Below are 26544 nucleotides of genomic sequence, written 5' to 3' on the forward strand. Positions count from 1 at the left end.
CGTAGAGACTCTTTTTAATAGACACTAAAAAGACTTTCTTTGCTTTGCTGTTTGCTGTAAAATAGACTGTCTGGCTAAGTCCTGCCGTAAGTCCCGCCCCACCTCCAACTCATTAGCTGACACAGTAGTGTCAATAGAACATTTCACTCATTATCATTGCCGTTTTTCTGGTTCCCAAAAGAGATAGCCTTTTAGCAAGTAGATCCAACAAAATTAATAAAAGAATAAACAACAGGAATCCAAAGAATTATTTAAACAGCTCAAACTGATTTGTTGCACAGAATTCTGTAGGAAAATAGTATATAAACATACAACGACTTTGAGAGTCATAGAACGGGCAGATGGCAAACAAATTTATTTGGTTTTATTGTAATTTGGGATGAAAACGAACTGGATGCAAGCTTTGACTGGGTAAAACAATGTCTCAGACACCCCCTCCCCCTGTATATATCACTTGTTAGTGATGTTAATAAATAACAGGACCCACTACCTGCAGGATGATCTCCAAAACTTTGCTCATTTTAATACCGCTAGTATTTAAAAATGTCTTTAATAACTTGGTCACATTTCAAACTGTTTTGGTAACAGTGCTATGCCATAATTTTCTGCACTAGTAATACAGCTGTTAAATATAATTTGGTTACTCTGCCACAATTAAATAACATCAGTTGAACAACTTGATGCTGTATCTTAACACTGGTGATATGGCATCACACCACAGCCTGTGGTATATCACTGGTGGGGTAACTTAGTCATGATATCATAAGGAGGTTTAAGTTACCTCTAGTGTCTTGTTTACAGGGGAGACATAACAGAACCACAGAATCTAGGGATCAATCCAGAATCACACTGTTGTAGAATGGTCACTAAGGTTGGATTTTTCTTCTATTTGATGGCAAACCACCATGAATTCAGTTTTGTTAACATGAAATGATGCGAAACTAGAATTCTGTCATTACTTATATCCCTCAACTATGCACACTGTGACACCTGAAAATGTTGGGTGATGAGGTATCATGTGTAAAATAGTTTAGGTGTGTTCTTACCCATGTGCACCATTGGATTCTATCAATAGACAAGTTACTTTCATGTCTACTCACTATATCCTGCTGCTCCTCACATCTATTTGTGTACATACAAAGTACCCCATCTTCAATTAATCCAGTCCCTTGAAAACAAAATTCACCAGAACCACTGTAAGGTGCTTACACATTGACACACTTACCTGATGTGGGAGATTTGCATCGGTCATCCAGAGCTGTGGAACCCTCATTGATGTCACAGAGACCTGACAAAGAAAATCAGCTTGTTACCACAAAGGCAGCAATGGCAAGGGGACAGCTTGCATTTATTTAGTGCCTTTAATGCAAAAAAAAATCCCAAAGTGCTTCACAGAAGTGTAATCAGACAAAAATAGACAGAAGCAATTACTCAAGAAAACTCAAGTTAAAGTTACTGTGGAAAATACTCAGGACACAAAGAATTGCAATTTTATCAAATGGGATAAATGGGATACCTGGGCGTCATATTGCCAACACTTATGGAACATCTCGTTTTGATATGGAAAGCAGGTCAGAGAAACCAGGAGGGGATTCAAGTAAGCCTACATCTCTTGGGAAAGGCCACCCAATTTCATTGGAGCAAAATTCTGAAAGCTCTGAAGTGAAATATTTTAGTTTTTCTATTCTTAAGCCTGCCTAATGGACAGAGAGAGAACTGCTGGGTTAATGTACCAAAGGGATAGGCATTGATGGGAGGCTTAATGTACTTAAGAGAGATGGGGATCCCGTCAAAGCCCAGTCTTCTGGTACATTAACTTTCCATTAAAACCCACATCAGCCACTTGCAATAAATGTTATGGCATCATTGAGGTGGTAGCCTGGACCATATGACCTGTGAACCTCAATCATATGTAGCCACCAATAGCTGGTAATTGGCTTCTTTAAGTCAAACATTTATGCTATTGTTCAACTTAATAGTGCCATTCTGCTTGTAATGAAGACAGTCAGAGATAACTTTTAACTATCCGAAAGTAAGGTATTTATTCTTCATCACATTCCATCCCTGCAGCTGGGTCATAAACAATAGGACATATCAATCCAGGCATTACACAAATATGCATGGCGGACAATGATGGGACCCTGTAATCTGGATGGTAGCCGTAAGCAATAAGTATCTCAATGCCCCAACACTGCATTTTGGGCAGAACACTCAGAATCTCCTTGGAAATTTCAATTTGCAGTGAACTCCACTGGGTTAGATATTCAACTTGCTCTTCCCGGGCGCAAAATCACTCTTCCCGAGCGCAAATCTGATGCCTGTTAGAAACCACCCGATGTTCATTCCCATTAATATCAATGGGAATGAAAATGAGGCAGTTTCTGGAATGGGCACCCAATCTACAACACCAGTTACACGCTTGGGCGGTAAATTGAAAGTCTACCCCAGTATGTCAGAGATCGTTGTAAAGCAATGTTTCCAAGCAACGTTGGAATTTTTATGTAAAAAAATGTACCTTCAAAGCACTTCCAAAACACAGTGTGGTACATTTCCTATTTCACTTTATTGCATTCAGGTTTCTGGACCTTAATCAAAATGGTGTATGCTCAGACTTCTCATTCATGTTTTATACTGCACGAATTCCTCAATTTCACCCGGCAGGACCTACCTACTATAAGTCACTTCTATGCTTCTCAAACAATTAGCAAACTGTCTAACTAGTGATGGCGACAAAAAAAGGATACTAAATCCAACTACAGGAAACTTTCGATTTACCGGCACCTAAATAACCGGAAATCTCGGTTAACCGGCAAAATTCAGGAGTAGGTTCAGGTAAGTTTTACTTCATATTGTACTTGCCTTCCTCGATCTGTTGCTGTGCAAGGGTGTGGCTGCAGCTGTTGCTAAGCTACAGAGACGCTTGGAACTTGTGGCCATTGTTCTGAACCTGTTGTTAAGCAACAGGGTTTGTTGCTTTATACGGAGCTCTCAGCTCTCCGTATCTTTTACTATAGCTTTCGGTTATCCGGAATTTTTGATGAACCGGCACCACATCGGTGCCGGATAAAAAAAAGTTTCCTGTACTTGGAGCAGGCTAACAGAATGCTAAGCTAGAGTCAGAAGATTTGAGTTATGAGAAAAGAGCAGAGAAACCTAGTCTCTTCAGTCTTGAAAGGTGAATGGGATTGAGCCCTTAGAGATATATAACATTTAAAGGAATGGCAAAGGTAAATCTCAAATATTACTTTCATTTAAATTTTGAGTGTAGGACAAGGGGATACAGGTTTAAGCTAATCAAAGGCAAATTTAGGACTGATATCAGAAAGCTCTTCACACAAAGTGATCAATACATGGAATGATCGTCCAGATGGAGGAGTGGAGGTGAAAACCCTGGAATCATTTAAGGAACAGTTGGACACCCTGACGGGAAAGGGGAGTTACTTGTTGGGCCTTTCTGGATGAGCCAAAATTGGCCAAATGGCCTTCCTCACGATGTGAAAGTTTGGCCAAAATGTTCAGAAACCTAGGCCGTCGTCATTCCCAGTCTCAACCCTGGTGTCAACCCAACTCCTGTTGAATCTGAAGAATGTCAAGTGTTGTATGAAGCATCCACCTTCAATGCAGGAAAATGTACATCTGACAAAGTACTGTCACCAGTGCACAGAGGCCATTATGCAATCTATTTATATGATGCAAACTCCCTGCAGTACTCTAATAACGTGCTCTCCTCTCCTGAGGGTGGACACTTGGGCTGTACCGATAATTAAACCCTTGGTCATTGTCTGTTCTTTCTACGAGTGATTATAGGTCAACACGGGAGATGTCGCTAACTGGTTGATAATATGATTGACAGTGAACTTGAAGAAAATGTTAACGCCGATTCACCTGCAAAGTGGAATATTCTCCTGTGAAGCTTCAGCTGCGTATCTCAAAAAAACACTCCACCTACTTACCACAATCGCCCTCTTATGCAGCAGCTATTGAAACAAAGCTACTCGAGAGTATCTCCAGGCATTATGCTACCAGTGCAGGCAGCTGTGGCGGACAAATATATTCTTAACAGCTCATCGTATGGAGACTTTAAAGGGGATAAAGGGGACTTTGCAGGTTGCACTGATTTCAACGGCTTTTGCTACATATGGTAACTTCAAAAAGCAAACAGTAAGACGGAAATTTGTGTCACCGCGTGAGATAACTTACTTAGATATGAAGAACGAAGTCTTTTCACAGACTCAGAATAAAAACTAGAAAGGCCACACATGCAAGAAGTCACCGTCAGCATGCCTTAGGATGCAATGGAAAAAGAAAGAGCACAACACCAAAATAGTCTTTTGGCTGTAATAATCTGCAGAACAAAACTTAGTGCAATCTATACATAGGCAAGAAACTAAAATCAGACATTGCTGGGGGCTATTTTCTCATGACCCCAACACGATATTCGTATGATGTAGGAAAATCACATGCTATTGAAACAGAACTTAAGGCATGAAGGCATGCAAGATATTTAAGAAAAAAAACTTTTAGGTCCTACAAGCTGTATTAGCAGATTAGCCTTCTCGCCATCCAACTGATGTGTATTTAATGAGAAAGTTAAAAGTTATTGTATAATTTAAGTAACTGAATTATAAAAGGTCAGTAATTTAGGTCAGTATAAAATGCAACTAACAACAATGTGGTGAAGAGGATCCCATAACGTTGTGGGTAGGTCATTTAAAAATGTCAGCTTCCGAAAACCCTCTGAGCAGTGAGTGGGGATACTTCTAATCGGAGAGAGGAGTAACAGTGGCAGACAATTAGGCAAAGAAGTTACATTGAGGCAGAAACCGCTGCATCTTGAGAGATAAACAGGGCTAATAGAAGAAAATATGGCAGTGGGATTGGTTTTGGATTGCTCCAGCAAAGGCCGGCAGACATGAATAGCCTCCACTTTGGTTCTGCAAACATCTACGTTTCTATGTTGAGAAGTCGGGTTGCTACAAAGTAGGTGGTGAGGCAAAGCGTTAAGTAGCAAGTGATGATCCTGACAGCTGAGATGAGGAGGAGCTGGGTCTGGGCAGCAAGACGTGGGACGGGAGGATTCTGAATGTGGGTGGAATTCTGTCCAGTTGTGATTGAGATGCCAAGGTTGAGTCGGTAGCAGGGAGACAACTATGCTATCCAATTAGTCTCATAGGCCTGCTAATTTTGCAATTTCATGTTCATACCACCCAGTGTACTTGTTACACCTATATTTTCCTTCCAGCGTGCAGTATCTTGCACATCTGTATTGAATTTCATCTGCCACTGATTTGGGCAATGGCAAATTTTTATCCAACTCCTTCTATAGGTCATTGGTTGCTTCCACCACTTGACTAAATCTCCCTAAGTTTAACATCTGCGAATTTGACCAGTTTGCATTGAATCATGGAATCATAGAATAGTACAGCACAGAAGGAGGCCATTCGGCCCATCGAGTCTGCGCCTCTCTTCTGTTTCTGATTCTGGGTCATAATGCAGATTAGGAATCTTCGAAGCACCAGCACCAATTCCTGGGGCATTTCACTCAGTCCCCATCTCCCTCACCCCATTAACAAGTACCCACCGCTTGCTATCCTTCTGCCAATTCCTTACCCACACCTACCGGTTTTATTTCACAAGAAGCCTTGTGTGAGAAACCTTGTGATGTGTACGTTTGCAGACCAGGTTGTTGTTTGATCCTAGCCCCACTGATCCCTGAACTCAGACCGATGATAATGCTCCCTTTAAAAGAGAACCTTTCTTTCACACCAATAGCAACTGTTGCTCTGCTCTTCATGCTGTCTTAAAATATCTGGGCATGAACAGTAGGAACATACGAAATAGGAGCAGGAATAGGCCACTTGGCTCCTCGAGCCTACTCCGTCATTCAATAAGATCATGGCTGATCTTGGGTTCAAAGCCACTTCCCTGCCCGCTCCCCATAACCCTTCACACTCCCTTATCTTGCAAAAATCTGTCTATCTCCACCTTAAATGTATTTAATGACCCAGCCTCCACGGCTCTCTGGGGCAGAGAATTCCACAGATTTACAACCCTCAGAAGAAATTCCTCCTCATCTCAGTTCTAAAAGGGCGACCCTTTATTCTGAAACTATGCCCCCAAGTTCTAGATTTCCCCACGAGGGGAAACATCCTCTCTGCATCTACCTTGCCGAGCCCCCTCAGTCTGTGTAAATATCGCATAAGCTCTCTGCACTGGGCTTCTGCCTAATTAATGCTTTCACACTACAGGTTCCTTCTTGTGTGCACTATGTCTACATCTGCTGAGCACATCAAGTTCATTTCAGCTCCAAGAGGTGTTACAAAAGTAAAAGCACGAGTGCTTACCTCCTGAGGCTTGGCGTGTTTTGCGGGGGGACTTTGGTTGTCTCTGATAAGGATCGTTCGACCCGTACAGTTCAATTGTGCCCAGGTTTAGTAGTACAGTTTTCTGAATGTAATCAACCATTGCAATGCCATTACAGTTCCCAAACACCAAACTAAAAGGAAAAAAAAAAATTATATTATTAAACAATATCTTCAGTCTGCAAGTAAATCCTAAACACTGCATCCTACCCTGAAAATCCATCAGTGTTTTAAGTGAATGTGTGCTTGTATCCCACGGACATTAGGCTAGAAGGGACAATGGAATATATTCTACCAACTGATGAGAGAAAATGACACAAATACATACACCTGTTTCCTCAATGATACATGCACACAATGATATACAGCGACAGAAAGGAGAGCGAGGGAGAGGAGAGAAGAGACACACACATACAAAAGTTAATCTCCCATCATAACATGGGGTCTGAAGGACAGATGTAGTGCAAAGATTGAACTGTGCTTCACCTGGTCCGTTTCTTTAAATTTACTACTTAAGGACTATCTGTTCTAAATGGTCTAAATAGGCAGATGCAGGTTAATTTTAGTCATTTGTAAATTGTTGAAATCAATTAGAGGGTGGTTGTTGTTGCTTATAACTTTCTGGCTTCAGGGTAGAAGGACTCAGCAAGAAACAAAGTTAGTTTTGCATCTCTAACCAAGTGCAATACGTAACCGTGATAGGAACGTGACGGGTTATAACTCTGGTCGCACGCTGAGTGATGGTAGGGGACCAGCGTTTGGGAGCACCCAGGGACTGGGGCTCGCAGGACTGATGAGGCCTGCTGTATAAAAGTACTTGGGGCGGCGGGGGGGGGGGGGGGGGGGGTGGGAGAAAAAAAGAGTTGAATTCCAGACTGCATTGGAGCAGGAGATGTGGTAGCATTCAGGAAAGAAAGGGGAGGCCCATTAGCAGCAAAATCCTGGGCCTTGGGAAGAGGGTGCAGAAGAGAACAGAGATGTGGGAGCAGCATGGTTTACAGTCTGCAGCTCCTTCAGCTCAGGATCATTCGGGAGATGTAGAGCATGCACTGATCTCTATTTGACATAAAAAAAAGTCCATGACAGGCCTGTGGGGCATCAGGGTAAATTTAATTTTTCAATCATTCACTCCTATATGGGAAGATCAAAGATGGAAGCTCTGCGAACAAGGCGGCAGCTCCCATGGGAAGAAATGCCCATGTGCGCAAAAATTATTCTAGCTATTGGAAGATGGAATTACTGAGTTTACGGGTCAAATTTTGTGATTTGCTTGCACAATTATTCTATTTTCTTATATATATTTGTTTTTATGGGGTTTGAAGTGTGAGGAACCAATTATGGTAACTGATTTGATTGGCTGTGTTTATTTTGCTTTTTTAAAAAAAAAAAGTGCTTTTTGATGGGTTGGTTGTCAGTCATGAAAGTCAGCAGCATATTAGGGGAGATTTTTCTGCGTCTACACCCAGGTGCATTGGATTTCTGGAGCACAGCGAGTGGGTCAGAATGCCCATCTAAAAAGGAAGCCAGGGCAGACTCAGAATAATCTCCCCAATTAAGGCTCGTGTCTGTATAAACTGTATGTAACAGTTCATGTAACAAAATATCCCAAGGGGCTTTACAACAACATGCATTTATATAGTGCCTTTAACGTAGCAAAACTTCGTAAGGTGCTTCCATAAGAGTGATCAAACAAAATTTGACACCAAGCCACATAAGGAGATATTAGGAGCGGTGACCAAAAGCTTGGTCAAAGAGGTAGGTTTTAAGGAACCTCTTAAAGGAGGAGAGAGAGGTAAAGAGGCAGGTGTGTTTAGGGAGGGAATTCCAGAGCTTATGCAGTTGAAGGCACAGCCACCAATGGTTGATCAATTAAAATCAGGGATGCTCAAGAGGCCAGAATTAGAGGAGTGCAGATATCTGAGGGTCGTGGGGCTGGAGGAGATTGCAGAGATAGGTAGGGGCAAGACCATGGAGGGATTTGAAAACAAGGATGAGAATTTTAAAATCGATGCGTTGCTTAATCGGGGATGTGCAGAAGGAGTGCAGAGATCTCAGAGGGTTGAAGGTTGGAGGAGGTTACAGAGTTAGGGAGGGTCGAGGCCATGGAGTGATTTGAAAACAAGGATGAGAAGTTTAAAATCGTGGCGTTGCTGGACCAGGAGTCAATGTCGGTCAGCGAGCCTGGGGCAATAGGTGAACGGGGCTTGGCGCGAATTAGGACACCGGCAGCAGAGCTTTGGATGAGCTCCAGTTTACGGAGGGTGCAAGGTGGGCGGCCAGAACAGTCGAGTCCAGAGGTAACAAAGGCTTGGATGAGGGTTTCGGCAGCAGATGAGCTGAGGCGGGTTGGAGACGGGCGATGTTATGGAGGTGAAAGTAGGCAGTCTTGGTGATGGAAGCTCAGCTCAGGGTCAAACAGGGCGGCAATGTTTGCGAACAATCTGGTTCAGCCTCAGACAGTGGCCAGGGAGAGAGAGGGAGTCCGTGGCTAGGGAACGGGAGTTTATGGCGGGGACCGAAGACAATGGCTTCGGTCTTCCCAATATTTAATTGGAGGAAATTTCTGCTCACCCAATACTGGATGTCAGGCAAGCACTGTGATAAATCAGTGACAGTGGAGGGGTCGAGAGAGGTGGTGGTGAGGTGGAGCTGGGGGTTGTCAAAGTACATTTGAAACCTGACGTATTTTCAGATGATGTTGCCAAGGGGCGGCATGTAGATGAGAAATAGGAGAGGGGTAAGGATAGATCCTTGGGGGACTCCAGAGGTAATGGTGCAGGAGCAGGAAGAGAAGCCATTGCAAGTGATTCTCTCGAGGAGCCATTGCAGGTGATTTACAGGAGGAAGAGACTCCAAGCAGGAAGTAGGGGAGAAATTAGCAGAGGGCACTGAAGGTGTAGACAGAGGGGTCAGGAAGAAAGTACCGTAGTACAGGAATGAGGTGGGTGAAAATGGGTACAGTCTACGACAGGGTATGGCGAATACAGCCTCTGGCAGGAATTAGCTTGATGGGGAACCAACTGATTTGTACCTCCACCCCCACGCGTCCCAAAAAATAGAAAGTTGATACGTGGAACAAAAGGTTAACTCGAGCTTTAATGGAAACATAGAAGATAGGAGCAGGAGTAGGCCATTCGGCCCTTCGAGCCTGCTCCGCCATTCAATGAGATCATGGCTGATCATCCAAATTCAATACCCTGTCCCTGCCTTCTCCCCATATCCCTTGATCCCTTTAGCCTTAAGAAATATATCCAACTCTTTCTTGAATATACTTAATGAACTGGCCTCCACCGCCCTCTGTGGCAGAGAATTCCACAGGTTCACCACTCTCTGGGTGAAGAAATTCCTCCTCATTTCAGTCCTAAATGGCTTACCCCTTATCCTTAGACTATGACCCCCGGTTCTGGACTCCTCGGCCATCAGAAACATCCTTCCAGCATCTAGTCTGTCCAGGCCTGACAGAATTTTATAGGTTTCGATGAGATCCCCTCTCAATCTTCTAAACTCCAGTGAGTATAAGCCCAATCGACACAATCGCTCCTCATACGTCATTCCTGCCATCCCAGGTATCAGCCTGGTGAATCTTCGCTGCACTCCTTCCATGGCAAGAACGACCTTCCTCAGGTAAGGCGACCAAAACTGCACACAATACTCAAGGTGCGGTCTCACCAAGGCCTTGTACAACTGTAGCAAGACATCCTTGTTCCTGTACTCGAACCCTCTTGCTACGAAGGCCAACATACCATTTGCCTTCTTAACTGCCTGCTGCACCTGCATGCTTACCTTCAGCGACTGGTGCACAAGAACACCCAGGTCTCTTTGCACTTCCCCTTCTCCCAATCTATTGCCATTCAAATAATAATCTGCCTTCCTGTTTTTGCCACCAAAGTGGATAACCTCACATTTATCCACATTATAGTGCATTTGCCATGTTTCTGCCCAATCACCCAACCTGTCCAAATCGTACTGGAGTTTCACGACATCCTCCTCACAGCATACCCTCCCACCCAGCTTTGTGTCGTCTGCAAATTTGGAGATATTACATCCAATTCCCTCGTCCAGATCATTAATATATATTGTGAACAGCTGGAGTCCTAGGACCGATCCTTGCGGTACCCCACTAGTCACTGCCTGCCACTCAGAAAACGACCCGTTTATTCCAACTCTTTGCTTTCTGTCCGCCAACCAGTTCTCTATCCAAGTCAATACCTTGCCCCCAATCCCATGTGCCTTAATTTGCATGCTAATCTCTTGTGTGGGACCTTATCGAAAGCCTTCTGAAAGTCCAAATACACCACATCCACTGGTTCTCCCTTATCTATTTTACCAGTTACATCCTCAAAAAATTCCAGTAGATTAGTCAAGCATGATTTACCTTTTGTAAATCCATGTTGACTTTGTCCGATCCAGTCACTGCTTTCTAAGTGCTCTGCTATTACATCTTTTATAATGGACTCTAGCATTTTCCCCACTACCGATGTCAAGCTTACCAATCTATAATTCCCCGCCTTTTCTCTACCACCTTTTTTGAATAGTGGGGTAACATTATCTACCCGCCAATCCATGGGTACCGTTCCAGAGTCTATCGAGTTCTGGAAGATGACCAGCAATGCATCTACTATTTCTAGGGCCACTTCCTTAAGTACCCTGGGATGTAGATTATCAGGCCCTGGGGATTTATCAGCCTTCAGTCCCATCAATTTTCCTAACACCATTTCCCTACAAATACTGATTTCTTTCAGTTCCACCCTTTCATCAGACCCTATGTTCCCCAGCATCTCTGGGAGGTTATTTGTGTCCTCCTTTGTGAAGACAGAACCAAAATATGTATTTAGTTGGTCTGCCATTTCTTTGTTCCCCATTATAAATTCCCCCGATTCTGACTGCAAGGGACCTACGCTTGACTTCACCAATCTTTTTCTCTTCACATATCTATAAAAGCTTTTACAGTCAGTTTTTATGTTCTCTGCAAGCTTACTCTCACATTCTATTTTCCCTTTCTTAATTAATCCCTTTGTCCTCCTTTGTTGAATCCTAAACTGCTCCCAGTCCTCAGGATTATTGATTTTTCTGGCCTATTTATATGCCCTCTCCTTGGACCTTATGCTATCCCTAATTTCCCTGGTTAGCCACGGTTGGGTCACCTTTTTTGTTTTATTTTTATGCCAAACTGGGATGAACAAATTCTGCAGTTCATCCATTCGGTCTTTGAATGTTTGCCATTGCCTATCCACCGTCAACCCTTTGAGTGCCATTCCCCAATCAATCCTACCCAACTCACTCCTCAGACCACCATAGTTTCCTTTATTTAAATTGAGGACCCTAGTCTCTGAGTCAACTACTTCATTCTCCATCTTAATGAAGAATTCGATCATATTATGACCGCCCCGATCCAAGGGGCCTCGTACAACAAGATTGTTAATTAATCCTTTCTCGTTACATAATACCCAGTCTAAGACGGCCTGATCTCTGGTTGGTTCCTCGACATATTGGTCCAGAAAACCATCCCGTAAACACTCCAGGAATTCCTCCTCCACAGTATTGTTACTAAATTGGTTGGCCCAATCTATATGTAGATTAAAGTCACCAATGATGACTGCTGTGCCCTTATTGCACGCTTCTCTAATTTCCCTTTTAATGCCATCCCCAACCTCCGCCTTACTGTTTTGGAGGTCTATAAACCACTCCCACTAATGTTTTTTTCCCCTTAGTATTTCTCAATTGTACCCATACAGATTCCACCTCATCAGAGCTAATATCCTTCATTACAATTGTGTTAATCCCTTCTTTAACCAGTAATGCTACCCCATCTCCCTTTCCTTTTTGCCTATCTTTCCTGAATATCGAATACCCCTGGATGTTGAGTTCCCAGTCCTGGCCTTCCTTGAGCCACGTTTCCCTAATCCCAACCAAATCGTATTTGTTTACTTCTATTTGCGCAGCCAATTCATCCACCTTATTACAAATGCTCCTCGCATTAAGACACAAAGCCTTCAGGCAGAAAATCTACTCAGCAGTTCTGTATATATTTCACATTTTAACAGCTCGAATTTGGGAAAGGTAAGGCAGCTTATTCTGCACAGATGAGTCATAGTCATAACGGCACAATAGGAGGCCATTCGGCCCATCGAGTCCGTGCCAGCTCTCTGTAGAGCAATCCAGTCAGTCCCATTCCCCCGCTCTATCCCCGTAGCCCTGCAAGTTTATTTCCCTCAAGTGCCTATCCAGTCTCCCCTTGAAAACATTGAGCGTCTCGGTTTCCACCACTTCCGTCAGCAGCGAGTTCCAGGTCCTCACCATGTAAAAAAGTTTTCCCTCACGTCCCCCCTGTATCTCTTACACAAAACCTTAAATCTGTGTCCCCTAGTCCTTGTACCATCAACTAGCAAGAACAGCCTTTCCCCGTCTAGCCTATCCAAACCCGTCATAATCTTGTACACCTCTATCAAATCACTTCTCCACCCCCTTTGCTCTAATAAAAACAAATCCAGCTTCTCAAACTTGTCCTTGTAGCTAAGATCTCCCATCCCTGGAACCATTCTGGCAAATCTCCTCTGCACCCTCTCAAGTGCCTTCACATCCTTCCTAAAGTGTGGTAACCAGAACTGGACGCAATACTCCAGTTGTGGCCTAACCAGCACTTTATAAAAGTTCAGTATAACTTCTCTACTTTTGTACTCAATACCTCTATTTATGAAGCCCAAGATCCCATATGCTTTGCTAACCACTCTCTCAATATGTCCTGCCATCTTCAGGGACCTATGCACATTAACTCCCAGGTCCCTCTGTCCCTGCACACTCTTGAAAACTGTGCCATTACGTGTATATTGTCTCTCCCTGTTCCTTCTGCCAAAATGCATCACCTCACACTTCTCTATTAAATTCCATCTGCTACTTCCGCATGCCCAGAGTTTTAGTGACAGTAAGGCTGGTACTCACAGTCCATATGATGAATTCACTGCCAGGCTGGTTATCTGCTGTGGAGGTTCGCCATTAACCCAAACCAACTGAATCACTACTTCAGCCTGATAGCCTGCTCCTTGTTTTAGCGGAGTACTTTTAATTCTGGAGAAGGAAACATGTATTTGATTATTATGCAACCTTTCAGGATTGTGTGAATTACAAATAAAGATTTATTAATATCTTACTGTTCAGAATTCTCCATTGATTTAGTTTACACTAAAGGCACAACCTTCAAATTGCAACAATTAGCAACACAGTAAGGTTTAAATTTACTCATCAATCTTTCCTGCTCTCATCTCCTGAAGGTGATGATTTCGCACTCGGCCATGACTCCACAGGCACAGATTGGCCTCTGCTGCTTTGCCCAAGTAGTGTGTGGAGCCCAAACGGTGACTGCAGGGAGGGGTAGTGTGAACAGCTGAGCCTAACCCTGACCACATCTAAGCGCCATACACGCGCCGTTCCGAATAGTGGTCGAGAGGAGGGAATCCCAGCTGGGTTAAAAGGCCAAATGCAGCAGCCCTACCATAACCCTGAACGGAGATAAGCTCATTTAGCGTAGACTGAGGGATTGAACTCGGGCCCTTTCTGGCTCAGCAGCCAGATCCATGATAAGTTTGGTTTCCAAGTACAAAGTGCGTGAAGGCTATTCCACAGTGAGAGTTACACCAACAATATTCGGATCATGTAAACAGGAACGCCAACTCTCCGACACCTCCTCCTACCTCCACCTGGACCATGACCCCACTACCGAACATCAAACCACCATTTCCAAGACTGTCACTGACCTCATCTCCTCTGGAGATCTTCCCCCCGCTGCCACCAACCTCATAGTTCCCCAACCCCGCACAGCCCACTTCTACCTCCTTCCCAAGATCCACAAACAGGACTGCCCTGGTAGATCCATCGTTTCAGCCTGTTCTTGCCCCACGGAACTTATCTCTTCCTATCTTGACTCTATCTTTTCTCCTTGTCCAGTCTCTTCCCACCTACATCCGCGACTCTTCGGACGCCCTCCGCCACTTTAACAGTTTCTAGTTTCCTGGCCCCAACCGCTTCCTTTTCACCATGGACGTACAATCCTTCTACACCTCCATCCCCCACCCGGATGGCCTGAGGGCGCTCCGCTTCTTCCTTGAACAGAGGCCCGACCAGTCCCCATCCACCACCACCCTCCTCCTGGCTGAACTTGTTCTCACATTGAACAACTTCTCCTTTAACTCCACTCATTTCCGCCAAATCAAAAGGTGTTGCCATGGGTACCCGCATGGGTCCTAGCTATGCCTGCCTTTTCGTGGGCTATGTGGAACAATCTTTGTTCCAGTCCTACTCGGGTCCCCTCCCTCACCTCTTTTTCCGATACATTGATGACTGTATCGGTGCCGTTTCCTGCTCTCGTCCCGAGCTTGACAATTTCATTCACTTTGCCTCCAATTTCCACCCTTCCCTCACCTTCACGTGGTCCATCTCCGACTCTTCCCTTCCTCGACTTCTCCGTCTCCATCTCTGGGGATAGGTTATCGACCAATATTCACTACAAGCCCACTGACTCCCACAGCTACCTGGACTACACTTCCTCCCACCCCGCTTCCTGTAAGGACTCTCTTCCATTCTCCCAGTTTCTCCGTCTCCGCCGTATCTGCTCCGACGATGCCACCTTCCACACCAGTGCTTCAGACATGTCTTCCTTTTTCCGCAACCGAGGATTCCCCTCTACCGTGATTGACACTGCCCTCGACCGTGTCAGTTCTATCTTCCGCACTTCTGCCGTCACCCCTGCCCCTCCCTCCCGGAACCACGATAGGGTTCCCCTTGTCCTCACCTTTCACCCCTCGAGCCTCCGCATTCAACGGATCATCCTCCAGCATTTCCGCTACCTCCAAAGTGATCCCACCACCAAACGTATCTTCCCCTCCCCTCCCCTTTCAGCATTCCGCAGGGACCTCTCCCTCCGAGACACCCTAGTCCACTCCTATCGCCCCAAACAGCCCTTCCCCTTGCACCTTCCCGTGCAGGAGGAGATGTAACACCTGCCCGTATACCTCCCCCCTTCCCACTGTCCAAGGCCCCAAACACCCCTTCCAGGTGAAACAGCGATTTACTTGTACTTCTCGCAATCTAGTATACTGTATTCGCTGCTCACAATGCGGTCTCCTCTACATTGGGGAGACCAAACGCAGATTGGGTGACCGCTTTGCGGAACACCTCCGTTCAGTCCGCAAGGGTGACCCCGAGCTTCCGGTCGCCTGTCATTTTAATTCAACGCTCCATTCCCACTCGGACCTCACCATCCTTGGCCTCTTGTATTGTTCCACGGAAGCTCAACGTAAACGAGGAACAGCACCTCATCTTCCGATTAGGCACTCTGCAGCCTTCCGGACTCAATATCGAGTTCAACAATTTCAGATCATAACCTCGGCCCCTATTTCATTTTTTCTTGTAATTTTTCCACTCCTTTTCCCCCCCCCGCCCCCTTTCCTTTTGTTTCGCTCTCACACCTGGCAGCTATCCCTTGCCCTGCCAGTACACTTTACACCCAATCTCAGCCTATTACCATCTCGTCTAGCTTCTAACACCTTTTATTGTCTCTTTTTTACTTCTTTTGTTTCTTTTATCTTATCGCAGCCCTGCCTCCGATCTATCTTTTCTTTCCAGTTTTGAAGAAGGGTTCGACTCTAAACGTCAACTCAAATTTCTGTCCACAGATGTTGCCTGACCTGCTGAGTTTTTCCAGCATTTTCTGTTGTTAAACAGGAATTTTTGTTTGAAGGAATCAATTCAGTAATTGGAAAGGGGATTTTTTTTTTTTTTTTTTTTTTTTTATTATAAATACGAGAAGAAATTTAGCCCTTAATTTTGTGAAACTGGGGTGTGATAGTGTAGTGGTTATGTTACTGGACTAGTAATCCAGCAGCCTGGACTAATAATCCAGAGAATGAGAGCCCAAATCCCACCATAGCAGTTTGAGAATTTAAATTCAGTTTAAAAAAGATAAAAGGCTGGTATCAGTAAAAATGACCATGAAGCTGCCGGATTTTTGTGAAGATCAATTGGTTCACTAATGTCCTTTAGGAATGGAAACCTGCTGTCCTTATTGTTCTGGCCTATATGTGACTCCAGTTCCACACCAACATGGTTGACTCTTAACTGCCCTCTGAAATAGCCTAGCAAGTCATTCAGTTCTATCAAGCTTTCTTAGGGCAACCAGGGATCGGCAATAAATGCTGGTCTTGCCAGCGATGCCCTCATCCCAAAATAATTTAAAAAAATTAACACTTCAAAACTGACATTTTACAGTAAAACAATTGATGACTGTCCAATTAAATAAAAAAGATTAAAGCATACTTCTTTGTGTGCAAGTTGAGCAATATTACAACATACAGAAATGTTGGCAAAACATTCTGGGCTTATTTGAGATAAATTCACTTCATGCCTCTTAGTTTTAATCAGATGAAGCACATGGCTTGATGTTTGTTAAAATAGCTGCCAGTCCAACTCAATGCACACCAGCAATACAAAATATTCATTAATTTACCAAAACTCCAACTCAATTTAGGTCTACTCTGGTTAGAAAAATCTGAAAGGGGCAGGAAATCACTGAGATGTTGTTGAGCATTTAACCTCTAGTTCAAACTCCAAACGTTAACGGCACCACTTTACAAATCTGTAATTTCCTTCAACGTTATTTAATTAAAAATGAAAACTCAGAGGATGGCATGTGAATGTCTTGGATTTATACCTATAATATAACCTAACGCAATGAAAATATCACTAACTGTGAAATTGTTACATCTCAGCTGGCAAAACTTAGAAAAATGATGATCAAATATCCATCCTAAGTGCTGTTTGCAATCCTATCTGCCAGGAATTCACTTTCCATTTCGATGTAGCAACTGTCATTTGTCCGTCGTACCTACACATATGTTATATCAAAAGAAAGCTGATGATCAGGGGAGTGTCATAGGCGTATTTACTTTTTGGTCGGACAAAAATTGTTCGGACAGTATACAAAAAACGTTCAAAAATCCGCTCATTAGCGGTTGATCAATCCTACCGCTCATTAGCATTGTGACGTGATGGTTGACCAATCCTACAGTTCAGTGACCTGATGGTTGACTAATCGGTGCGTCACGGGTGGGACCTAATCCTGCAGCCTCCCGAAACTTCGCCGCCATCTTTTCCTCAACAGCGAGCGGGGCAGCTGCGTCAGCCCGCCGGAGCGGGAGATAAGTTGGGGTCACTCGGGCCGGACACACAACCGCTCGGCCCGAGACACAGAGCAGGGGAGCGACAGCGGGCGGCTGTCAACCGTGCGGCCCGAGACACAGAGCGGGGGAGCGGCAGCGGCCGGCCGTCGACCGCGCGGCCCTCTAAACTGCCCCGGCAACGCCGGGCCCCCCCGCTAGTATATGTATAAATGAGGACCAGGAGTTTTACTGCCTATAATAAAATACCATTCTTAACAAACATAAAATGAACAGGTTATTTCATAAAGTAAATTCTGTTTTTGATATCCTTCCAACCCTTAAATCCTGTGCCCAGAACTAACATTTGTAGTATTTAAACCCAACAGTGTTCCTGTATTTGGCGATTAAAGTAGCGCCAATCCAGTAAATTCGCGATTGCTGCCATTTTGAATGGATGTGGAGCTTGCACAACCAGTTTTAAAGGGCTCTCATTTCTCAATAGGAAACTCTGACTTGAGGGATAAACCTTTCAGAAGAGAGCCATCACACATCTCATATGGGAAAATAGTTTAATTTGAGGTAAATTTGTTATGCGTTATGTAAATAATCAGTGGCAGGAGCTGAAAGGCCCAGAATTTCCTAAAAACCTGCACCGTAGCAATGGCACATTTTTTAAGGTTTCGGCGATGGTGCCAGCAGAGCAGCACAATCCACAAAATTTTGGTGTGGCATGAAAACTAGCATAAATCGCACGCGCCGTACTTTCCTGGAATTTCTGCGCTAGACAGGTGGCATACGTTGCAGCTGCACCATTACTATGGCACAAATTTTCAGGAAATTCTGGGCCACTTAAGTTCCTGCCATTGATTATTTACATAACACATCACAAATTAACCTCAAATTAAAATGTTCGGCCAGGAGATGTGATGCCTCTCTTCTGAAAGTTTAGTCCTTTAAGTCAGACTTTTCTATTGAGAAATGAGAGCTTTAAAACTAACTTTCTGCAATTTCATGAATCAAATAACTTTATAAAAAAATAAAGATGATTTTAAATTTGAAAGCACTTGCATTTCTGCAGTACCTTACAGATCCTGAAGATGTCCCAAAGTACATTACAGGCAATTCATTACTTCTGAAGTGCAGTCACTGTTATATGTGCAATTTACACACAGCAAGGCTCCACAAACAGCAAATAGGATGAATGACTATTTTCTTTTTGGCAAGCAAGGCCTCGGTTTAATGCAAAAGACGGCACCTCCAACAGTGCAGCACTCTCTATTACTGCACTGATGTGTCAGCCCAGATTGTGGGCTCAAGACTCTGGAGTGGGGCTTTAACACACAACCTCCTGACTCAGTGGTGAGAGAACTATCAACTGAGCCACGATGAAACTCTGTACCACAACAGTGAGCACATAAAGCACAGTAAAATTGGCGTGATATAGGTGAAAGGGTAACAGAGGTTAGTGATGTGACTAATACAATCACAGTAGCTTGTTGTCCCCCAACAGTAAACCTAACACATGCCACATTTTACAATTCATACTATTTCTACTGCTTTAATCCAGTATGTGAAAAGAAATTTCGCCAAGTGGCTCTATATCTCGTGTGTACATCGAAGTGTCAGCTGTCGCTCAGTGGTAGCATTCTCTCCTGTGAGCATGCAGGTTCTGGGTTCAAGTCCTACTCCAGAGTCTTGAGCACAAAATCTAGGCAGGCACTCCAGTGCAGTACTGAGGGAGTGCACTGCACTTTCAGAGGTATCGTGTTTCAGATGTGACGCTAAACCAAAGCCCCATCTGCCTTCTCATGTGGGCGTAAAAGATGCCATTGTTGGGATCGATAGAAAACAACAGGCAGAGACTTTTGTTTAAGCTAAGGCAAAACGTGTCTTACTTTAATCACTGTCCACGAGGTCTGAAGGCTCAGCCCCGTGCAGGGGCTCTGACGTCATCACGCTACCGACACTCTTAAAAGGACACTGCACCGATAACCCAACCCAGCATGTACATATCACAACATTGCTATACATAGTGAATAGTGTTTAGGTACATATAACAGCATTGGCTATACATTGTGTTATTGTCCCTATGTGGTTTCCGCCACATACGTCCCCCCAGAATTCACTAGCACTGGCAATGTCAGTCGTTGGGGGGGCCGGATCACATGGCCGCAACGGCTCCTCAGTTCCGGGGCAGGAACTGGGGGGTTCGTCGGAGGGACCTCGGGCGCTCGGTGGTGGACTGAGGGTGCGGAAACCGGAGGTCGGCCCCGCCTCAGGGGCTGTGCCAACTCAACGGGTTGGTCCAGATCCAGTTGGGCTGGCTTAAGATGGTCCACGGAAATGTAGTCTGGCATACCGCCGACATCCACGACGAAGGTCTTGTCCCCGGTTTCCAGGACGCGGAATGGTCCCTCGTAGGGTGGCTGAAGAGGTCCCCGGTGGGCGTCGTGGCGGACGAAAACGTACTCCCCTCACGAAGGTCGAGCGGAACGTGGGACTGCGGGAGGCCATGCAGCGACGTGGGCACCGGCGCGAAAACCTTGGCGTTGTCCAGAAGGTCGGACCGCTGACGGGCTGCGGACCAAGGTTCCACTGCGATGGGGACGAAATCCCCGGGAACCCGTAGCGGCTGGCCGTAGACGAGCTCGGCGGAAGAGGACTGGAGGTCCTCCTTGGGAGCGGTCCTGAGTCCCAGCATGACCCATGGGAGTCTGTCGATCCAGCTGTCGTCCCTGAGGTTGGCCCGGAGCGCGGCCTTCATGGAGCGATGAAACCAGTCGCACAGCCCGTTAGCCTGAGAGTGGTATGCTGTGGTGCGGTGGAGTCTCAACCCGAGGCCTCGGGCGACAGCGTTCCAGAGCTCGGACGTGAACTGGGGCCCCCGGTCGGAGGAAATGTCAGATGGGGCGCCGAACCGGGCGACCCAAGTGCTGATGAACGCCCGAGCCACATCGGCGGCCGTCGTTGAAGATAGCGGGACGGCTTCCGGCCATCAGGTGGTTCTGGCGACCATTGTGAGGAAGTGGGTGAACCCGCGGGAGGGCGGCAGGGGCCCCACCAGGTCCACATTAACGTGGTCGAACCGCCTCTCGGGCACCGCAAAAGTATGGCGATGTACTTTCGAGCATTGGCATACCACGCAGGTGCTGGCCCAGTCGCGAACGTCTTTCCTGAGCCTGTGCCAGACGAACTTAGCCGCCACCAGCTTCTGTGACGGCTTCCTGCCCGGGTGGGAAAGATTATGGACGGCGTCGAAAACTTGCCGTCTCCACCCTTCGGGCACGATGGGACGTAGCTGCCCAACGGAGACGTCGCACAGGAGTGTGGTGCCGGCAGCGTCGAATGCAGCGTCCGCTAGTTGAAGGCCCGTGACCACCGTCCTGTAGGCCTGGAAGTACGTGTCAGAGGCCTGGTCGGCCGCCATGCGGGTGTAATCGATGCCGAGGTGCATGGCGCTGGCCCAGGAGAGACAGTCGGCGACGGGGTGGTCTTTCCCAGCCACATGCTGGATGTCCGTTGTAAACTCCGAGATGAAGGCCAACTGGCGTTGCTGACGGGCCGACCACGGCTCGGAGGCTTTGGCCATGGCGAAGGTCAACGGCTTGTGGTCCATGAAAGCCGTGAACGGGCGAGCCTCCAGCAGGAAACGGAAGTGTCCGACGGCGAGGTAGAGGCCAAGAAGCTTGCAATCGAAGGTGCTGTACTTCCGCTCGTTGGGGCGGAGCTGCCGGCTGAAAAAGGCGAGCGGCTGCCAGGAGCCGTTGACGGCGCCGACCGCATAATCCGAGGCGTCGGTGGTGAGAGCGATCGGCGCATCAGGTAACGGGTGCGCCAGCATGGTCGCGTTAGCCAGGGCCCTTTTCGCGTCCGTGAAAGAACTGGCCATCTCATCGGACCAGTTGACGGCGAGTTTGTCGGGCTTGCCTTTGAGGGCCTCATAAGCTGGGCTGCTCGGGGGACGAAACAATGGTAGAAGTTCACCATGCCCAAAAACTCCTGCAGGGCCTTCACTGTGAGGGGTCGCGGGAAGTCCATCACGGCCTCCACTTTCGATGGCAGTGGCACTGCCCCGTCCTTCGTGATGCGGTGCCCGAGAAAGTCGACTGAGGACAGCCCGAACTGGCACTTGGCCGGGTTGACGATTAGGCCGTGTTGGCTGAGTCGTTCGAAGAGAATCCGGAGGTGGGACACATGCTCCGTCCTGGGGGCGCTGGCGATGAAGATGTCGTCCAGGTAGACGACCAGGAACGTCAGGTCCCGTAACACGTTGTCCATTAGGCGTTGAAAAGCCTGTGCGGCGTTTGAGGCCGAATGACATGCGGAGAAATTCGAATAGCCCGAACGGGGTGATCACCGCTGTTTTCGGGACGCCCTGTGGCTGGACAGGGACCTGGTGGTAACCCCGGATGAGGTCCACTTTCGAGAATACCACTTTCCCGTCCAGGCGGGCGGAAAAGTCCTGGATGTGTGGAATCGGATAGCAGTCGGGGGTCGTCGCGTCGTTGAGGCGCCGGTAATCTCCGCACGGGCGCCACCCGCCGCCTGGTTTCGGGGCAATGTGGAGGGGCGAAGCCCACGGACTGTTCGACCTGCGGATGATGCCGAGGCGCTCCATGGTGTCGAACTCGGCTTTGGCGATGGCGAGCTTCCCGGGGTCGAGGCGCCGAGCGCGGGCGTAGACGGGCGGACCGGTGGTCGAGATGTGGTGTTCTACCCCGTGTTTGGTGGCGGCGGACGAGAACGTGGGCTTCGTGAGGTCCAGGAACTGGGCGAGGAGGTGGGAAAAGTCGGCAGAGGCCGAGTGTGCACTGGACAACTGCGTCGTGCTGGACCCGCTGAGGGAACATGGGAGCGAGCTGAAGGTTTCCGCGTTGATGAGACGCCGGTTCTTGACGTCCACCAAAAGGCCATTGGCGCAGAGGAAGTCAGCGCCGAGAAGGGGGGTGGACACTTTTGCTGTGACAAAGTCCCAGGTGAACCGCTGCCCGCTGAAACAAAGCGCCACGTTCTGTTTCCCGAAGGTGCGGATGGAACTGCCGTTGGCGGCTTAGAGGACGGGGCTGTGGTTCCCCTCTTGAATGTTTATGGTTGATGCGGGCAGGACGCTCACCTGGGCGCCCGTGTCGCAAAGGAAACGACGTCCGGAGTCGGTGTCTGCAATAAACAACAAGCTGCCGACAGCCATTGCAGCCGACGAGTGGTCTTTAGTTTTTTTCGACGCAGGAAAACTGCACGGGGACTGGCACTTCCTGGCTTTGGGGCCGAACTGCGCGTGGTAGAAGCAGAGGCTTGAGGGTTGCCGCCGTTGGGCTATATCAGTGGGGGCAGGGCTCCGCGTAGCCGCGCAGTACTGGTGCCCGGCGGAGAAAAATTTGTCGGCCTCCTTGGCCAGGTCGCGGAAATCGGTAGTGGAAGAGTTGGCTAACCGTACCTGACCTGGCAGCTGTTGAAGGAACAGTTCCTTGAAGAGGAAGCACGGCGTGTGTGCGCCCAGGAGGGCCAGCATGTGGTCCATCAGCTCCGAGGGCTTGGGGTCGCCAAGCCCGGGTAGAGAGAGAAGCCGGCGTGCACGTTCGGCTTCGGTGAGTCCGAATCTTAGTAAGAGGTGCGCTTTCAGCGTACCGTATTTGTTGAGCTCCGGGGGGTTTTCGAGCAGGTTCACGACTCTGGCCGCGGTGGAGCTGCCGAGAGCAGAGACGACATAGTCGTACCTCGTGTCGTCCCGGAGTGCAAATTGAGCCCCGGCCTGGGCGAACCAAGCGGCAGCCTGTTGTTCCCAAAACTCGGGTAATTTGATGGAAACAGCGTTCGTCGCCATTTCAGATGAGGTCTTTGGAATCGTCCAAAAGAGCAGCGGGGTCACCAATGTTGGGATCGATAGAAAACAACAGGCAGAGACTTTTGTTTAAGCTAAGGCAAAACGTGTCTTACTTTAATCACTGTCCACGAGGTCTCAAGGCTCAGCCCCGTGCAGGGGCTATGACGTCATGGCGCAACCAACGTCATGATGTCATCACGCTACCGACGCTCTTAAAGGGATCCTGCACCGATAACCCAACTCGGCATGTGCACATCACAACATTGCTATACAAAGTGAATTGTGTTTAGGTACATATAACAGCATTGGCTATACATTGTGTTATTGTCCCTATGTGGTCTCCGCCACAACATGGCACTATTTCGAAGAAGAGCAGTGAAATTCTCCCCAGTATCCCTCAACCAACACCTAAAACAGATCAGGCAGCATCTGTGGAGATCTCACATCTGGTCATTTATCACATTGCTGTTTGTGGGTCCTTGCTATGCACAAATTGGCTGTCATGTTTCCAACATTACAACAGTGACTACACTTCAAAAGTACTTGCATAGAAACATAGGAGATAGGAGCAGGAGTAGGCCATTCGGCCCTTCGAGCCTGCTCCGCCATTCAATGAGATCATGGCTGATCATCCAAATTCAGTACCCTGTCCCCGCCTTCTCCCCATATCCCTTGATCCCTTTAGCCTTAAGAAATATATCCAACTCTTTCTTGAATATATTTAATGAACTGGCGTCCACCACCCTCTGTGGCAGAGAATTCCACAGGTTCACCACTCTCTGGGTGAAGACATTCCTCATTTCAGTCCTAAATGTCCTACCCCTTATCCTTAGACTATGACCCCTGGTTCTGGACTCCCCGACCATCAGGAACATCCTTCCAGCATCTAGTCTGTCCAGGCCTGACAGAATTTTATAGGTTTCGATGAGATCCCCTCTAATTCTTCTAAACTCCAGTGAGTATAAGCCCAATCGACACAATCTCTCCTCATACGTCATTCCTGCCATCCCAGGTATCAGCCTGGTGAATCTTCGCTGCACTCCTTCCATGGCAAGAACGTCCTTCCTCGGGTAAGGCTACCAAAACTGCACACAATATTCAAGGTGCGGTCTCACCAAGGCCCTGTACAACTGTAGCAAGACATCCTTGTTCCTGTACTCGAACCCTCTTGCTACGAAGGCCAACATGCCATTTGCCTTCTTAACCGCCTGCATGCTTACCTTCAGCGACTGGTGCACAAGAACACCCAGGTCTCTTTGCACTTCCCCTTCTCCCAATCTATTGCCATTCAAATAATAATCTGCCTTCCTGTTTTTGCCACCAAAGTGGATAACCTCACATTTATCCACATTATAGTGCATTTGCCATGTTTCTGCCCAATCACCCAACCTGTCCAAATCGTACTGGAGTTTCACGACATCCTCCTCACAGCATACCCTCCCACCCAGCTTTGTGTCGTCTGCAAATTTGGAGATATTACATCCAATTCCCTCGTCCAGATCATTAATATATATTGTGAACAGCTGGGGTCCTAGGACCGATCCTTGCGGTACCCCACTAGTCACTGCCTGCCACTCGGAAAACAACCCGTTTATTCCAACTCTTCGCTTTCTGTCCGCCAACCAGTTCTCTATCCAAGTCAATACCTTGCCCCCAATCTCGTGTGCCTTAATTTTGCACGCTAATCTCATGCGGGACCTTATCGAAAGCCTTCTGAAAGTCCAAATACACCACATCCACTGGTTCTCCCTTATCTATTTTACCAGTTACATCCTCAAAAAATTCCAGTATATTAGTCAAGCATGATTTACCTTTTGTAAATCCATGTTGACTTTGTCCGATCCTGTCACTGCTTTCCAAGTGCTCTGCTATTACATCTTTTATAATAGATTCTAGCATTTTCCCCACGACCGATGTCAGGCTTACCGGTCTATAATGCCCTGCTTTTTCTCTACCACCTTTTTTGAATAGTGGGGTAACTTTAGCTACCCTCCAATCCATGGGTACTGTTCCAGAGTCTATCGAGTTCTAGAAGATGACCAGCAATGCATCTACTATTTCTAGGGCCACTTCCTTAAGTACCCTGGGATGTAGATTATCAGGCCCTGGGGATTTATCGGCCTTCAGTCCCATCAATTTTCCTAACACCATTTCCCTACAAATACTGATTTCTTTCAGTTCCACCCTTTCATCAGACCCTATGTTCCCCGGCATCTCTGGGAGGTTATTTGTGTCCTCCTTTGTGAAGACAGAACCAAAGTATGAATTTAGTTGGTCTGCCATTTCTTTGTTTCCCATTATAAATTCCCCTGATTCTGACTGCAAGGGACCCACGCTTGACTTCACCAATCTTTTTCTCTTCACATATCTATAAAAGCTTTTACAGTCAGTTTTTATGTTCCCTGAAAGCTTACTCTCACATTCTATTTTCCCTTTCTTAATTAATCCCTTTGCCCTTTGTCCTCCTTTATTGAATCCTAAACTGCTCCCAATCCTCAGGATTATTGCTTTTTCTGGCCAATTTATATGGCGTCTCCTTGGATCTTATGCTATCCCTAATTTCCCTTGTTAGCCACGGTTGAGTCACCTTTTTTGTTTTATTTTTATGCCAAACTGGGATGAACAAATTCTGTAGCTCATCCATTCGGTCTTTGAATGTTTGCCATTGCCTAGCCACTGTCAACCCTTTGAGTGCCATTCCCCAATCAATCCTACCCAACTCGCTCCTCAGACCATCGTAGTTTCCTTTATTTAAATTGAGGACCCTAGTCTCTGAATCAAGTACTTCATTCTCCATCTTAATGAAGAATTCGATCATATTAGCATAAAGCACTTAGGGACATCCTGAGGTCATGAAAGACGATATATAATGTACTAATGAATAAGGTTGGCCCTAACTTTCTTTCAATACTCACTTTAGGCAGGGTACATTATCGCGGAGACCATCTGATGAGCTGCTGCTTGTAGAGGGATGAGACTGAGAGTTTGCAGTCTGAGAGTTCGACCCCTGACAGGACGTCCCCACTGATAGAACTTGATCAGTGTCCGGTGACTCAAGATCATTTATTTCGTAATGCAATCGTATTTCGAGCATCTGAACAGTAGGAGAGAGTAAAGAAAGGGGGGGGGGGGGCGACACTATTATACAGCAGTATCTACCCACTTAATATTCAGGCATCTAAACAGGTCTTTTGTTTTGACGCAAGCAAAC

The 26544-nt window shown here is 46.7% G+C and overlaps 1 protein-coding gene across 4 annotated transcripts in view; it reads right to left on the reverse strand.

Moving 5' to 3' along the window:
- Positions 1 to 26544, reverse strand: part of LOC147121525 (syntaxin-binding protein 5) — a 324726-nt gene that overhangs the window by 91743 nt on the left and 206439 nt on the right. For 2 of the 4 annotated variants that reach the window (XM_085981855.1, XM_085981857.1), the window contains exons 16-20: positions 26249 to 26427; positions 13302 to 13427; positions 6345 to 6496; positions 4201 to 4284; positions 1226 to 1288 (exon numbers count right to left, since the gene is read on the reverse strand). In XM_085981855.1, coding sequence (XP_085837981.1) covers positions 1226 to 1288; positions 4201 to 4284; positions 6345 to 6496; positions 13302 to 13427; positions 26249 to 26427 — 604 coding nt within the window. The remainder of the gene's footprint in view (positions 1 to 1225; positions 1289 to 4200; positions 4285 to 6344; positions 6497 to 13301; positions 13428 to 26248; positions 26428 to 26544) is intronic. The other 2 variants (XM_085981856.1, XM_085981858.1) reach the window with 1 other exon arrangement.

Source organism: Somniosus microcephalus, chromosome 3 (genome assembly GCF_052327205.1).
Source record: "Somniosus microcephalus isolate GS21.2 chromosome 3, FLI_Smic_1.0, whole genome shotgun sequence".
NCBI lineage: Eukaryota > Metazoa > Chordata > Chondrichthyes > Squaliformes > Somniosidae > Somniosus > Somniosus microcephalus.